The 18,107-nt window shown below is 35.6% G+C and overlaps 1 protein-coding gene across 1 annotated transcript in view; it reads right to left on the bottom strand.

Moving 5' to 3' along the window:
- Dlc1 (DLC1 Rho GTPase activating protein) overlaps positions 1 to 16,136 on the bottom strand; it is a 353,391-nt gene extending 337,255 nt beyond the window's left edge. The window contains exons 1-2 of the mRNA XM_013026378.1: positions 15,976 to 16,136; positions 4,306 to 5,431 (exon numbers count right to left, since the gene is read on the bottom strand). Coding sequence (XP_012881832.1) covers positions 4,306 to 5,316 — 1,011 coding nt within the window. The 5' untranslated portion in view covers positions 5,317 to 5,431; positions 15,976 to 16,136. The remainder of the gene's footprint in view (positions 1 to 4,305; positions 5,432 to 15,975) is intronic.
- Between the last annotated feature and the right edge of the window lie 1,971 nt (positions 16,137 to 18,107).

Here is an 18,107-nt window from a genome sequence, read left to right as displayed (position 1 = left end):
TTTGGCTTTGTAATATGATTTATTTCTGGTTTTATGTCTGCAAAAATGTATGTCTATATTTATAATTATTGTGGTTATTTAAAAATTTGGAGAATATTTAAAGAAATATTCTTTCCAGAAGATTGAATTTTAGTCTCTCTTTAATTAGCAAACCACCATCAATGACAAATACACTAGCTCTTTCAAAAAGCCTAACCTCAAGTCTGTCCCTACATATTTTCCATCTTGACATCTCTTTTGGTTTAAAGAGACCACTTCTTAGACTGTCTCCCTCCTCCAGACTCTTTTGGAATCTTTCTGGGAGAATTGCTTTTAACCAGCTGTCTTAACCCCGGGACACAGCCAAAGCCCTAAGAGTGTGCTCATCATTCCCATATGGTTTAGAGTGACATGAGCTGACAGTTCATGACCTGATAGTTCATTCACTAATGACTTCTTGTGATTCATTTGGTTTACTTTGATTCTAGTGACTTCAATTTCATGACCTGTTTAATCACATTTAAAGGAATTATTAGTTCAAAATGTCAAGGCTAAGCTATACTAAAGACATAGTCCTCTCCAACTGAGACTTCTAAAAACTGCATGGATAGCTGTGCTGGATTGTTAGAAATATTTTAGATACCAAGATAATAATAAGTCATTTCTAGCAATGAATGTATGTTTAAATGTATGGGGTTTTAAGGAAAGGTAAGATGTATCTAAAATTCAATGATACCTCTCTAGATAGCATTCAATCTTTCAATATCTTCTTCAATACATTCTGAGTATCAATTTTTTCCCACTGTCCTCTGAGGCAAGATCTTCTTGCTATGTAACCCCATGCTGGCCCACTCACCCTTTTCCTGCTTCTACTTTTCAACTGCTTGGACTACAGGCACTATTTCTGGCAGACCTGGAGATGATTCTGAGAAGCTTTATGTTAGTTTTATTATTTTTTTTTCTTTAAATCTCCGATCCTTGATTATATCCTGACAAAAGAATCTCATACTCAGAAATGCAGTGAAGAATTTGGGTCAGCAACATGACCATCAGTGGAAGACCTGGCTAATCTTTAACTAAAACCATGGTAGCTTATATTCTATTTTACCTTTCCAAGCTTTCAGCTCAGAGCTGTCACCATGGCCAACACATGGTTTAAAGACACAATTAAGCAAACATTTTCAGCATCTGTTACCTCATGCCCAGTAGGCATGAAAACGTGCTCCCGTGTCCCTCTTTTAAATCAGTTTTTCTGACATTAGAAATCAAGTAGCTGATTGCAACTCTTATGGACCTTTTAGAAGCCTTATAAATATTTGTATTAATTTCATCAAATAATAAAGGATTGTTTTCTGCATGCAGAAAATATTTCAAGTAGTTATATTTCTAGTATTATTTTATACTTTATTATGTGATTTTTTATTCTCTTTAATAAAAAATAGGATAAAATGTAATGTTTTCTTCACTCTACAGTTTTAATTATGCTTATTTGAAGTGCTATAGTTATTCAGGCAGAATTTTGCATATTATTACTCCATCATATAGAAAGATGAATTGTTGCTGGGTGCGGGTGGTTCACGCCTGTAATCCTAGCTACTGAGGAGGCTGAGATCTGAGGATCACGGTTCAAAACCAGCCTGGGCAGAAAAGTCTGTGAGACTTTTATCTCCAATTAACCACCAGAAAACCGGAAGTGGTGCTGTGGTTCAAGTGGTAGAGTGCTAGCCTTGAGCTGATGAGCACAGGGATAGTGCCCAAGCACAGCTCCATGACTGATCAAAAAAGAAAGAAAGAAAGAAAGAAAGAAAGAAAGAAAGAAAGAAAGAAAGAAAGAAAGATAGATGAGTTGTTATATTCTCCTGTTTAGGTTTTTTTTATCAATTTTAAGTACATACATATATATGTCATATAAAGCTTGAATATGTTGTGCATGTTGGTTTTCCCAGATAATTATCTTTCAATATGCTGCATAGCCTTCCATACAATAAATAAATAACTAAACACATAATGAATTTAAATCGGGGCTATTTCTTTTTTAGTTACATGCAATTTGATGATCTGTGTTTATGTGTGTCTTTTTATTCCCAGAACTAGAACTTGATCTCAGAGCTTTGTGCTCTTGTTCAGTTTGTTTGCTTGGCTAGGGTTCTATTTTTTGAGCCATGCTCCAGTGTAGCTTTTTTCTGATTATTTTTGAGATAGGAGTTTCAAGTATTTTTCTGCATGACAGTTTGAAACCGTGATTCTTCAGATTTCAGCCTTTTGAGTAGTTCAAATTACAGATGTTAGCCATTAGCACTGTATTTTCTTTAAACAAATGTTTTTATTATCACTGGACAAAGTATTAAAAGGGCTAGCCACCTATTTAAAGGTTTGTTTCTTTAAGCACTTATTCGACAATGAATCAGGTAAAAATACTCCAATAACTGTACTTTGTAGAGTATATTATAAATATAAACCTTTTGACTTAATCTGTTCATTCTATGACATCCCAAATGGGTTTTAGAGTCAAAGTAAATATTCTACCAGACAATGCCACAACACTTTAGAATGATCAACTGCTTGAAATAGAATATTTAAGTTAGAACTTGTAAATGAGATATAATTACAGCTCTAAGGATGGAACCATTCTATAGTAACATAGTCTGAGAGTAAATTCTTCTCAGCATTCTTAGTATTGATATAAATGTCCAAGTGGTGAGCATATGTTTCAGGAATGTTTAATGTTTTTGTTAGCAGTTGGACAGCATTTGCCTTATTTTAAGGGGGCTCTGTCATAGATCAGTTGATACTTTCTCATGTCACTACTGTACCTTCTCCAATATATTTGATAGGATGCATAAAAGTTTTGAAAAGATGACCTATACATTCAATTGCCACACAGCATCAACATTTTAACACAACTTACATCAGGAAGAGCATTTTCCAGAAGCACAGAACATGTCATTACTAGATAGCTAGAGTACACCAATCTTTGTAATAGATTTTGAGTTCTCTTAAAATAACTCATGATGCATTACTGATCAGTTAGCAAAGCTATAGTTTAAGGAAACTAATATTTTTTTCACCACAAAGAGAGTTTTCTTTCTTTCTTTTTTCTTTCATTGTAGATAGATAACCCTGTTAAACAGAACTAAAACAATTGTGTTTTGTTTAGTAGAATTACAATTGTGGGCTAAGATTATATCCAGAGAGGCAAGAAAGTTTGTTTTAATTATTGCACAAATTGTCTGGTTTCTTGTAGGATTTCCTCAATCTCAATTGCCATTGGTTTGTTTAGCAGAAGAAATTTTGCTTGGCTTTCTATCAGTATTGTCTATCACTGTATCGTTTGAAAAGTTTTGGAGAAATTCTAACATTTCAGTTGAGATCTCAATAGGTTAATCACAATCCAAGTAGTGTCGTCCCAATGTTTGCTCCTCACATTTGGAAAGTTTTTTTTTTCAAGAACATTGCAACTCCATAATTAGTAAGGGAGAATGGCATAAAAATTTAATTTCAGTTATTTTGTCAAATATTAAAGAAGTACTGTGGAAAGAAACAGATTGGTAATATATCAGGATACATTTAAAATGCTATCATAAATTAAGGAGAAGAAGTACTGTTGCTTTTGAATATTTATGGTGGTTGCTTTTAACATTTGACTAATACCTTTTTGTTATTGTTGTTGGTGGTGGTGGTGATCATGGGGCTTGAACTCAAAAGGGTTGGCTGCTGTCCCTGAGCTCTTTTGTTCAAGATTAGTGCTTTGAGCCACAACTTCACTTTCAGTTTTCTGGTGGCTCATTGGAGATAAGAGTCTCATGGACTGTTCTGCCTGGGCTGGTTTTGAACTGTGATCCTCGGATCTCAACCTCCTAAGTAGCTAGGATTATAAGCCTGAGCCATGAGGGCCTGGTTTATATCACTTTTATTATGATACAATGTATATTTTAAAGGGAAAACAAAACAGGTCAAATAAAGGATAGTCAATTTAAAATATCATGATTTTTTTCTCTAAAAATTAGAGATCTCTCTTCAGAAGGCCTTGAAGCATATAACAATGAGCTTTCTGGTGGCTGTTAAACTCCAAGTAAAGAAAGCAATGCCAAATCTCATCCCATTGGAACAAAGTCCCCAAATGTTCCTGAAAGTGTGTTGCTAGTGAGAGAGAATGATTATATTTTGATGTTTTCACCAAATAGCCTTCAAACTTTGCAGTGTCATTGTAGGACAAAAGAAGTACCTACTTATCTTTTTCATCAAACAATACTGTGAGTGATGAAAGGTAAGGATAGTAGAATTGTGAATGGTGGAGCCAGCTGAAGCAGGCCAGTGGTGTCTTACCTTTTTCTTGCGTAGTCTGACTTGGCTCTCTGTGGGCTCCTGGGTGGTCAGAGAGTTCCTCAAGTGTAAACATAGCATGCTATCTTCCTTGCTGACCTCTGGGGGACTTTTGTTTTGATGTTCAGAGAAACCACTCTTGTCCAGGCCATTTTCAGTGGACAGTTCACGGGGGCGGGAAGGAGGCTGCCGAAGGTAGGTTCCACAATCTGCTTTTAATAACGACAGGCCACCCTCTGCACAAGGGCTGGCTAAGGACTCATTTTGTACTTTTTGGCAGCTGTTTCTTTCATGTTCGTCCTTAGGGAAATCAGGTTTCCTTCGTTGCTGTGCAATCACAGCAGAATTAAGCATTTGTTTCTCTGGTATGTTTGCTTTCACAGGTGAAGAACCTTTGGGTGCATCTTTTATTTTATTTATGCTTATATTATTACAAAGCTCCAGGCTTTTACTTACAGTATCAACATTTCTTTTTTCTCCACTTTCATCCACCAGTGCTAAGTCAGATTCCCTAGCTGTTCCCCAAGAGTTATAAGAGCCTTGTTTACTCTCCATAATAGGCAGTGTCTTTCTTAAGGAGCCTGCTCCATCGACACTATCTTGGCTTATTATTTTATGCTCTTTAGTTGTTAATATGTCTTTATCACCTGTAAGGTACAGATCAGAATCTGTATCCTCATCCGAAATATGTACCAGTGTTTCTGTGCTGGCCTCCAGAGAAAGAAACTCATCTTCAACTTCAGGATTGTCATTTTCATCCACCTCCTTCGAAACATGACTTATTGGCCTCCCAGAAAAATCTCTCAACTCTGGTCCATGACAGCAATCCGGTAGTGAAGCACACTTCTCTTTGCAGTCCACATTTAGAGTTGCATCTTTTTCCATACTTTCCTGCAAGCTGTCGGCTACAAGTCCATGATGACATGCTGTGTTATAATCATCAGAATTCAAAGGCTGTCCTGACTCTTGGGTCACATGCTCTTCCCAGCTTCTCTTTCTGATAGCTACAGACATGTCATTGTAGTTTAACAACAGACAGAGAGATACATTCCATATGAGGTGAAAGGAGATGGGACTTGATGAAAAATTATTTCAAATTCACAAACAATGAGTTTTGTCATTTCACCACCTATTAAAAGATTTAAAAAATATAATTATGGATATATTTCTAAGATCAAACTACATCTTGGAAAACAGATCATCTAAACTGTACTATGAAGGCAGAGAGAAAAGACTTTAGAAAACTTCTACTTAATAGCTTTAATAATGTTGTTATTTTAAGAAACAGTCTAATATAGGAAATTAGCAGTCTAATAGAGAACAACTTTGTATTAGACCATTAAAGACTAAAGGTATAGATAATATAAACACCAAACAGCTTCATTAAGAAAGTATTTGGATTGCAATTCTGAATACAAATCACTAGAAGAAACTTGTTGCTCTGGCTTGTGCCCTTTCCAGATTTACTTTTGTGAATACAAATCATTAACAAAAATCTCCTGAATGTTGGTTCAAATAGCAGCATGAGAAAACTGTATGTGGAAAACCTGGATTGCAGATACAGTAAGTGTATTAGTGTGTGAAAGAAGTAATATCAATCCAGAATGAGAAGGATGTATTTAATCTGGAAGTGACTAAGAAATTAGGAATAATCAGAGTTCAGTTACTATTTACATGCCATTCATGGATAAGAATGCCTACATTCCATTTGCAATACATTAGGATGGAATCACCTGCTCATGCATCCTGTTATTTCTACTAGTTAGCATGCTAGTATTGCTAAAGACTGAAAAATAACTAGAAGATTTCTCTAAAGTAATATATCTAAGGTGTGAGTCTGTATCCACAGTCAGTCTTTTTTTCTGAAGCCTAGGCTTACAAAGTTCATAATCTCCATGGAATTATGAGGGTCTACTTTCATCCATATGCACACATACATGTGTGTATAAATCCTAAATCCCTCATTCAAGAATTCAAGTACACCCCCCCCAAAAAGACATAAGCTTGATAAGATATAGGACTGATCTTTAAACACTCAAGTTTCATTTTTAATTATTTTTTTAAAAGATTTCCGTTTGTGTACTTGGCTTCAATTTGCCCATGAACATTTAAGTAGATGAGAAAAATCAAGTATATGGTAAAGCCAAGGTCAGAATGTAAATGCTTCCCAGGTAAATTTCCCTTTGCCTTGAATTACTCAAATTTTTAGTTATGGGACATTAGTTATATTAAACCTGATAAAAATTGTCTAAACCAAATGTCGTTACACAATGGAAGCAAATTACCAGACTGTAAGGGAACCTCTCAAAGAGCCTTCAGGCTTCAGTCTGCCCAGGGATGCCAGAACACAATGTGAACTGGCTGGTTGATTTCAGCCATAAGCAAGATGAGCTGCTCTACCAGACTGAGGTCATTTCAGTCTATTGAAAAGAAATCTGAGTCCTCACCAAAAATGTCAGGCTATTCTGACTAAACACGTGCCTGAAAGGTAAATATTCTCACTCTATAAAGATTAGAGACGTTAAGGAATGTACCAGAATGTTGGTACCCCTGCCTGACCAAATATCTTTCTGGATAATATTTGGTTCCCTGAGAGGTCTGTGGCCATCTTTGAAAATGGCCAGTGTTCACATTTTCCATGTTGGAATTCAGCGTGCACTCAAAAGAAAATATAAAGTCTCTGAATTCCATGCATAAGTCATTATAGTGTGGGAGGTTTAGGAAAGTGGAAAAAACACACAGAGGCAGGCCAGAAAATTTCTTCTTTCATGGGCAAATCTGAGTTATAATAGGGTGGTTCTGTTTTAGATGCTTTCTTTCCTTTATTTTTATCCAATGTAGAAAAAGCAAACTAACTTAAGAAATGCCAAATAGTATTACTCTGTAATTCCTAAGCCACATTTACATTTAAGTTAAGGCAGAATTCTGCTTTCATTTCTTTTACTAAAAAGAAATACAATTTTATTAACTTCTTGGGGAAAAGAATATACCATTTGTGTCCTTGAGACCTTAAAATAATATTAACTTATTTCACTCAACAAGTAGGTCAGTATTTTTATCATGACAAAGGAAGATAATTCAGAAAGTTCTAAGACAAACTAACTGAAAAGAGATTGCAACTAGACACTGTTTAATGTTGCTCTCCCTCCCTCCCTCTTTCACTCCCTCCTTCTCCCTCCCTCCCTCCCTCTCTCTCTCCCCTTCTCTCAAGCCTGCCTCTCTCCCACTCTCCCCTTCTTTCTTTAGTGTGTGTGTGTGTGTGTGTGTGTGTGCGCACACACACGTGCACTGCAATTTAGGCCTGGGTTGCTATCCTTGAGCTTTTTTGCTTTTTTGTTTTTCTCAAAACTAGCACTTTACCACCTGACACTTCTGGTTTTGGGTTCTTAGTTGGAGATAAGAATCTCGAGGACTTTTCTGCCCAGGCTGTCTTCCATCCTTAGATCTCAGCCTCCTGTGTAGCTAATAGTATAGGCTTGAGCCACTGACATGTGGCCATTATTTCTAATTTTGGTTCATGGAACTTTCCAAATAATTTTTAAGACAAAATTCTTTAAGACAAAACGTTTCCTAATTATTATTACATTTTGAATACCCATTCCATATCCTGTGGTGTGAAAGACTGAAAATAACATCAAAACAAAACTATTTTATCTCCACAAACTTTCCTGCCATACTTCCTATTTAAATTTTAATTTGGAAGATTAAAGGTTTAATGATTCACAAAAAAATCATTAGATTATTGACAATAAAATGAAAGCACACTTTCCTTATTTTCTAAATCACCTGAATTGACTAAAATCCACCATGAAAGACAAATCCTTACAAAGAATTCTTCTTTTAAAATTATACCTCATATGACTGGTCATTTTTTAAAATTACATTTATTTCCTAATCCTTTTCATGCAGTTTCATTCAAAATGAGCTCAGCTGCTAGGATCTGGATAGAGGATTTGGAAAAGTGTAGGTCATTCCAGGGTGTTGATTTTATGAAGTGAATTTCCATGGAGAAATTTCACTACTAAAATGTGTGTGTCTAAACTTTACTGTATCAACACCACTAAAGACAGTATGCATTTGGAGTCATGCAATGTTTCTAAAGAGTATGTAGGAAATATTCAAACTTGCTTTCTGTGATTTAAGGACATAGAATGTATAGACCCAAAGTGACTTCAGATTTAGTCTTCAAATTAATTTTGTAATCCCACACCCTAAAATTTTTAAATGTAATTTAAAAAACAGAATATCATTACATGTAAACACAGTAATTAGAGTTCATTGACCTCTTTTGGGCTCAGTTGGCACATGCTTATAATCCTATCTACTCAAGAGGCTGAGATCTGAGGATCTCTGAAACTTATCTGGGTGAGACTCTTATCTCCAATTAATCACACACATACACAAAACAAAAACACTTGTGTTCAAGTGATAGATTACTATTCTTGAGCAAAAATGCTCAGGAACAGAGTTCGAGACCACTGCTCCCCCCCATTTGACCTCTATGAAATATCAAATGATTATGTTCTACTTTGTACTTGCTTCTGTTTTTTATTTTTGTTTTTATTTAGTTGGCCATGGGCCTGAACTCTGGGCCTGGGCGCTGTCCCTCAGCTCTTCAGCTCAAGGGGAGTGCTTTACCACAAGAGCCACAATGCCACTTCCTGTTGGTTAATTGCAGATATGAGTCTCCTGGACTTTCCTGCCCTGGCTGACTTTGAACTGCCTTCCTCAGATCTCAGCCTCTTGAGTAGCTAGGATTATAGGTGTGAGCCACCTGCTCCTTCTGTACTTGCTTCTGAAATAAATATATACACTATAATTTGTCCTGCCAATTTTAAAAAAAGAGCTATTGTTATGCTGTAGTTTGGGAGAAAAAAGGCAAAAATGAAGTCTGTGGCTGAAATCAAGTGTGTATTACTATAGAACAGTAGTCAAATCATAATCACAATAAAACAATAAAAAATATACAATGTGTTGATGATATCCTTCTAAATATCAGAATTATAAAAGTAAATAATATAATGACCGGTGTCAGTGGCTGATGCCTGTAATCTTAGCTACTCAGGAGGCTGAGATCTGAGGATCACGGTTCAAAGCCAGCCCGGGCAGGAAAGTCTGTGAGGCTCTTATCTCCAATAAACTACTAGAAAACTGGAAGTGGCACTGTGGCTCAAGTGATAGAGCACTAGCCTTGAGCTGAAGAGCTGAGGGACAGTGCCCAGGCCCAAAGTTCAAGCCCCAAAACCAACAAAAAAAGTCAATAATATAGCCTATCATTATTCTTGGATTGTAGCAATTTTATGGGAGAAACTCATATTAATAAAAATACTAAGTCTTATCATGACCATAACACCACTGATAGGTACCAGTGTCATGAAAAGTTTGCTACCTAGTGGAGATGTTATCAACTTACCCTTCCTTCCTTCCTTCCTTCCTGCCTGCCTGCCTGCCTGCCTTCCTTCTTCCTTCCTTCCGTCCTTCCTCTCTCCCTCCCTCCTACTTTCCTTCCTTCCTTCCTTCCGCTCTCCCTTCTTTCCCTCTCTCTTTCTCTCCCTCTCTTCTTCCTTCCTTTTGAGTAAATAGTGTTAGGAATATGGATAGGTTAAGTAGATATTCCAAAAGAGGAAACCTATGAATAATAATTTCAGGTCCTCTGTAGTAAATTTTCTGATTCTCCAAATGTCCAAATATAATGGAACCTTAAATATGGTTTTCTACTGGATGGAAAACCATTCTTTTCTTCCTAATTTCAGATTCTTACTATTCTAGAAAACATCACTGAAAAAGATAGTGCAAGCAACATCAAATTCTAGAGAATTATTTATAACTTAAAAACTGTCTCCATGGAGGGAAACTGCAGTTTTCAAGGACAATTCAGAGAAAAATTGAAGGAAGAAAATTTTTGATGAAAAAAATTCCCAGAAAATACCTCAAAATTAAGTTTTCAGTCTGAAGAGAACCCATGGAATATGAAACAGACAGGAAAAAAAAACTTCAACAAGTTACAAAATAAGCTATGGTGAATCAAATAGAATAAGTATGGTTTGTCACTTTTTCTGAAAAATACATTCAAATGACATCCATACATTTTGGGTTACAAAAGAAAAGTGAAGAATTCCCTGAATTAAAACTATTCTCTCAGTGTCTTACATACTTTATAGCTTCCACTGGAATTGGAAAGCTTTCTCTGAGTCCCTGCTTTTAGATTAGAACTACTCTGGGAATTAGGTAAATTGGGGAATTAACCCTTTCACTCTCCCAGAAGTCTCCTCATCAGAAAATAGCAGGGTTTTGCAAAATTACAAGCTATTATTCTAGTTGTGCCCTATTTTTATCTCCAGATTCCTAAGTAGTACCTCATTTTCTTGTAGGGAGGAGTTCAGATCTGGCAATATCTGACTTACCACCCATTTTAAAGTTCAAGTCAGTCCATTTTGCAGCTCCTCTTCATGTTCTCTTAAACTCCCAGGTGTAATTTGAAGAAATCAGGGGGCATTTCATAATACTATATTTTCTGCAATCATTTCTGGGGATATGTGATTTCCAACAGATTCCTGAATCAACACAACTCGCAGTTGCTGTAGTTTCTATACACCTGTACTTTCTTTGATTTTCTCTATTTTCTCAGTAATAACATTCTATTCTATTGCTTGGGACACTGTATTTTAGAAGAGTTCAAATATATCCATTAACAAATAATCATTACCTAGGACAACCAATGCAGCATATTGTTCTTTTTCTACATTTCTTTCTGTGAGAATTTTTCATGCAACAGGAAATAAGATTGAGTTAAATTTCATATTCAGATATCCCTTCTTTTGGATAACAATATAGTATACAGGAATGTGGTTTGCTTCATTATGCAAAAGGTATTTCTGTTCCACAAGGGCCATGGATTATACTACTTTATCATCATCATAGTGCGATGTGGCTTTGGTTAAGTGGTCACTTTATTTTTAGCTTTGCTATCATTTCTAAGAACACTCTCACAGTGGATACAGCAATCGCTAAGTGTAAATAGGAGATATGGTGACATCAACACAGGTGCTTGAATAGCAACATGACAACAGAGAACTCAACTTTTGGTCATTCCATATGCACAACTTCTTTCACTGAAATCAGGAACTTAGTTCAGTGTCCTACCAATGTTCAATGCCTTTGATATCTACTATTGTCTTCCATGGTTAATATCTGTAATATTATCTATGTATTTGAGTTGTTTGCCTAAACTCCATGGGTGCCTCAGCTTTCTCATATTTGTAATGAAAATAACAGAAGAATTATTGTGAAAATAACAATACCAAGTTAACATTATACTAAAGAGTTATTATATGTAGATCACTTCATCCAAGGCACATTGCAAACATTCACTCCATACTAAGTGACATCATAGGTACAGAAATGGGGATGGTGATGATGATGATATCATAAAAGGGACTCCTTGGAGTCCTTTGACTTATCTTTGACTCTGACTGATTGTAGCTAAAGAATCAATGGCTGAGTATGAGCTAGAACTATCCTTTGCCTGCCATCTTATTTCAATATACATGTGATTAGAACAAAATAAAAGAAAAAGCAATGATTCAAACCAAGGAGCATCAGTGGTACAACTGAAATCACAGCCAATATTCCAACTCTGCCCATGATGTTATTCAGTGTATCCCTGCCTATGGATTAAAAAAAAACACTCGTGTTTTGTTCCCACTGGCTTCAGGCAACTTTTAATTTCAAACCATTTCTGGAAGCTCACGTTTCTGGTTCCTAGTAAACTGCAATGTCATCTTCTAAGAGTGTTATAAACCTCTGACCCCAGCTTCTGATGACTTTAGCCAACCCTCTATTTTTCTTCCTCTTCAATGCTTATTATTCTATTATTACAGGATGTCTGCAAAATAAAATAAAAATAAAAAGTCCAACTCCCACATAATATCATTCTTCAACCCTGCTTTCTTTCCCCTTTCTTTTCTCTTTTCCTAACATTAATTTCACAAACACTTATTGACAATTAGATATTGCCAGGAATAAAATGAAACACTAATTAAATTTCCTATATTGTTCTTTGGTCTTCCTCTTTATATCTATATCATTTCCATTATTAGCACTGATTTTTCTCTTTGATTTATGTGAATTGCATTACTAAAACCCTTAAATATTTCAATGTAATATGAGCATAGTCTATTCACTCATTCAAACAACTGTCTTTTTCTTTCCCATTCATCAATCCCACTTAAACCGCAAGTTCATACATAATACTGTGTATGCTACCTTACAGATATTTTTGCATCCCAAATAGAATTCATTTATGTTGTTTACAATCCACAGGGTCAAAATTAGCAATGCCATTTAAAATTAGATTATAAGAGCTCCACAATGCTATTTTTTGTTTACCTTCTTTAAATCCAGACCTATATAGTCACAAAACTTTTATTTAACCACAAGTTTAATGCTGAAACAGAATCAAAGGTACATTCTATATCACATAAAATCCACCAAAGTCCCACTTGTCTGTAGACGTGTCTTGCTTGCACTGAGATTTTAAGGGACAGTCCCATGTTCTGTCATTGGCATTTCTAGGTTCTGAGCCTGAAATCCTTGATACTGGGATTTCTAATGAGTTGTTACAAATTAATATTGATTCATTCATCTTCCAATTAGAAGACCTATTTTAGGTTTATTTTAAAATTATAGGATTTAATCCTCAGTAAATAAGATTAAATAGTATCTTTAAAACTTGAAGTAAGTTATACAATACTGATAAGTTTGAAAAGAGGTAGCGAGTGCATAGACTTATTGCTTCACTCTGCTTCTGCTGCATTTCATCAAAGGACTGTAGTGATTAACTACATGGAGTGTTGCATATATTTGAAGTGGTAACAACAGCAGGAAATTCAATTATGTTCATGAAAATGCAAAGAACTAAATACAGCACAACACAACACAAAGCCAAGCATCATGACACATTCTAAAGAATTCTATTCTATCAAACATGGAATATACAAACATTCGGAGTTAGGCCATTGCTTAGAAAGTACAGTGTTTCAATATATACAGCAACAGATATGATGGGATAGAATACAAATGTTTCAGCCAATGCTCCTATTTTATGCTTCACTGCAAAATGTTCTGTATTCTACAACTGAAAGATTTTGTTAAAAGATTTGGGGTAGAGATATCTACTGGAAGAATTAACATAGCTATAAATGAAAAAAAATGATCTGGGTTTTTTTGGTCTAGAAAGTTTTCATATGTCCATTTACATACTTCTTATTGACACAAATACAGATAAAATTGGCAACAGGCAGTGATATTTAGTTTAGATTATAGATCCATAATACATAATGGGTCCTTAAATTTTTTTTATTGTAGAAATACTGTATAGAGGGATTGCACTTACATGAGTAAGGTAATGAGTACATTTCCTATGGATGATTGTTACCTCTTCCTTTGTTTTTCCCCTACCATCCCTACCTTCCCCACCTTCTCTTCCCCCCACCCCAAGTTGTAAAGTTCATTTTCAACATAGTGTCTTGTACTCATTGTTACAATGGGTCAACCTGTATCCTTATTTCAGCATTTTGTTATTTCCCTTCCCCTCCTCAAATTAGAAAAATGTATATACAAGATGCAGGACACTTTCTTGTTATTGTTTTAAGGTATTAAAATGTACTATGTGATTTTTTGGGGGGTTCTTTGGTATGTTCTTCCCCCATGGTACAACCCTTGTTTTCGCTGTATTTGATGTATCTTGCATATACATCAGATTCTTAAAGAAACGACAATGGGAGTCCTAAAAGATCTTCTGAAATTCACTGAATGGGATAATTATTTTAAAAATCATCACAATATAGAGATATAAAACAGATAAGTTCTTCTAAAGACCTAATTTTAAATAACACACCAGAGATAAGGTCACATAATAATAAACCTATGCTTATTCCTAAATATGAAATGTGACAAAATAGCCATAAGATAAGTTATTCCTTTAAATTGTTTGCTGAAGACCTAATAAATAAATAAAAACTATTTGCATTTGAGGAAATTGCATTGATTAGTGAATTTGATTCTTTTATTTTTTCAAGGAACTCCAAATTCCACCACTGGACATGATCATGCTTTATTATGAATAATTATGATGAGCTCAAGACGCTGTGCTACAAAGTGATATGTCACAAGGTGCTGTGGTACCAATGGCATCCTTTCTCCTAGTTCATGGAGTGACTTTGAACAGGTCATTCTCAAGTGTCATTCCTCCGCCTCCCTCTTGGTCACCTCCAGGCAATGTCAGAAATGGTGATCACTTAGATCTTTTCCTTCCAGGACATTCCATACAGGAATTTTATTGAATCTCAATTTAGACATATCAGAATTTGTTTTGGTACTTAAGATGACTCTAAGTCCTCATATATGATAGGTAATCACTCTGCTCCTGAGTTTTTTTCCACCTGGTGTCCAGAGTCACATTTTTAACACTTTAAATATGACTTTCCTAATTCTTAAAAGTCTTAATGAAGTTATTACTGAGTAATTAAATTTCATCAGTACAAATTATTCTAATATAGAAATTAAGAATGAATTAGATAGCACACCAAATAATCAACGTGTACTATATAACAGCTTAAAACCTATGCTTGATTTCGGATGATCCAACAGTGAAAATAGCTCTTCAAGCCTTCATTATGTAAGTTTATTTTTTGAAATATGTATGAATATTTGCTCCCTTTATGTACCTACCAATCCTATTATTTCTAAAAGATAATGACTTGCATCCTGAATATTCAGAAGTATAACAGCATAGTTGATAGTATAAATCCATACTATTAAAACATTATTAAATTTCTTTGCTCATACATTATACATCCAAACATATTACAGAGATCATAGGCTGGTAGAAATATAATTTTATGATTACAGAAAGTATAGTTGTATGGTCAGTTTTTGTAAGATTGTCCTGGGTTTGGCTGCCTTAAAAATAGCAACAAGTACCCTTCTCATTGAAATTTACTTCAATTATTCAAAACATACAAATAGAATCTATGCAGGAAATCTAGGAAATTTAATCTAAATTATATCCAATTCTCATATCCAATTCTCTGATTGAAATATCTGAAAGTGAAATTAAATACTCCAGGTTGGAACTGATTTCTGAGATTTCATGTGTCTACAATTTAAAGTGATACTTTGAAGATGAGCAGCAACTTGACATTGTGGTTCATACTGCCTTGAAATAATATTGAAGAATCCAATCTTCATCCATTCATATGGGACATAAAATAATCTTCGGAGAATTATTATGAAGAAAATATCACTAAGGCTCTACATTCTTCCTGCTTTCAAAAGAAGAGGAAGGAAGAGTTCCCAGACAACTCATAAGTGAGAAGATGCATGCAATTCATATTATGCTGTGGGATAGGCAAACAGTTCTTACAGATCTATTAATAAGTAAGTGAAAGATTTAAAAAGAGGAACGGCATGCTATCCTACGTTATGGAAGAAAACAGCAAAAACCTATATGGAGCCTATTTTAGGAATGACACTTGGCTAAAACTATTTTGACTCACAAGTTTTCCCCTTACTTAAAGCCTTTCCCACTTTCTGATTTCAGGGCTCAACTATGCTGACATTTCTCACCCTCTGCTTCTTCAAAGATCCCTCAAAGCATAAAGACAATCTTACCTAGACAAGGAAGAGCTGCACCACCAAGGCATAACCCGGTCCCAAAGTTTGGCTAGGAAAGAAGTCCATCCCGTGAGTTAGCTTCTCCAAAATGTAAGTTCACATTTCGTGGTTGAGATCGTGGCTCTATTCTAAGCAGTTGTACAGTGTGTGATCCTAACAAAAACACTCTCCGCAGCTGGAACAAGCCTCCTAGGCTCAAGCCGGATCCTGTCGAAGGCGTTCCTAGTGACTTCTGTCTACTAAATTCAGACTGATGTTTTGCGAAAGGGGCCTCCACAACCAGGCCTAGATTGCCTGGAAAGTATTTCCTGCCTCTGAGAAGTTTGCATGTGAGAAAAACTGCAAGAAGAGGCTGGGAGGGGGGAGAGAGAGCTGCCTGGAATAAGGAGCTCTGATTTTACACAGAACCAAAGTGAGTTTGTCAAAGCTCTTGAGGTGATTAGCTAGAGACTCATTAAGTCCTAGAGCTTTGCTTATGAAAAAAAAAAGAGAGAAAGAAAAGAATATTGCTCTCCTGCCACCTTCTACTATATTAAATGTCTATAAAAGTATCTCTGCTAGCATTTATTTCCAAACCTCCTTCCAAAACAGCAAGATGAACTGAGAAATTTAATACTGTAATCATTCTAAATTTTAAAACGAGGTGTTTTTTTTCCCCTAACATAACTTAAAATTCAAAATTCTGGAGCCTTCTGTTCTGTGCCTGAGAAAAGTCTGAGTAAATTCCCTAGAATGCAGTAAATAGGATGTTTTCTTCAAGTTCCTTGTACTCCCCTCCTAGATTTCTTACCAGAATCAAAATAGCTTATACTACAGCACATACAGCTTTACCTCAGTCAGAATCCTCCAGAGTTACACAAATCCAGGGTTGCAGAAGCAGAAGACAGACTCCATCTTGATCATATTAGAGTCCTGCTGACATTAAACACATTCAACGGGCCTCTGTCTAGCCTGACAGAGTCCCTGAATCACATCTTTAAAGCGGCTCACAGTATCTGTATCCTTCGTCGGACACACATTTTGTGAACTCTCCTCTGTTTATCTTTGCTGCTTTCTTGTGCCTCCACTGAGTAACTTCCTCCTAGCTGCTCCAGGCTGGGAACTTGGACTCCCATTTGGTTTTGATTAAAACCAGACAGCCAACTCTGGAGAATTTAGAGAATAAGCTAATGGAAACTGCAAGCATGGCTTTAATTAGTACATCAATTAATAATAGATGTTAGCTTGTCTTATAATGAGATGTCACAAATGCAAAGGCAGAAGAAGCCCAAGTGAATTCAGGAAAAGAACTCATTCCAATGCTTATTCCTTTATGATCCAGAATTTTCCTTAGGGAAAGTTGAGGGAAGGAAGAGTGGTGTGGCTTTGGGACATCTAGGTTGTGGCTGAAGCACTGGGAAAGCCTCATTGTTTACACCAGTGAAGCGGGAAACAGAAACTCTGAGTTTAATTATCTCAGTTTGGCTGAGACAGCTCACTAATGTCTCCCTTCGATTATATTTCCAATCAGTGTATTTTATTGCTATTCATTTTGCCTCCCTGATCCATGATAAGATGAACCTAATTTGGGGGGGTCTATGAAAAAATTGCAAATTTCCAGAACTTTTCAATAATTCTATGCGCAAGAATAATTCTACTTTCCATGTGATAAATGATAACATATGAAGAGGTATGAGAACTATTAAGCTTGTTTTCCCTAACATCTGTCCTCTTTTCTGAAGTTGTAAGTTATTGTCATTGTTGTCAGCTTTAAGTTTTAGAACAAATGGGTAGATCCTTTGTGATCATGATGGTTATCATTCATATACTTTCAGAGAATGTAATAAGTGATAATTCAATAAAGTATGAGATCATAGCAAGTAGTTCTTTTAGCTAAAAATCTCTCAAAATTAACACGAAGCTTGATTTTAGAGATATGTCAAATTGCAAGAATAATTACTGTTACACATGAATTTGAATAAGGAAAGTATTCAAATGAAAACATGTTGGGAAGGCAGGCTTGGTGGTGTGTGACTGAAATCCCAGCACTAAGAAGGCAGAGCAAAGGTATCATTAAGTTCAAAGCTAGTCCAGGCGACCTAACAAGATCTTGACTTCAAAACCGAAACAAACAAATAGCAACCAAAACA

This window comes from Dipodomys ordii, unplaced genomic scaffold (assembly GCF_000151885.1).
Source record: "Dipodomys ordii isolate 6190 unplaced genomic scaffold, Dord_2.0 Scaffold4, whole genome shotgun sequence".
NCBI lineage: Eukaryota > Metazoa > Chordata > Mammalia > Rodentia > Heteromyidae > Dipodomys > Dipodomys ordii.
The sequence above is the reverse complement of the archived record's forward strand: the minus strand, read 5'-3'. Positions and strand labels throughout refer to the sequence as shown.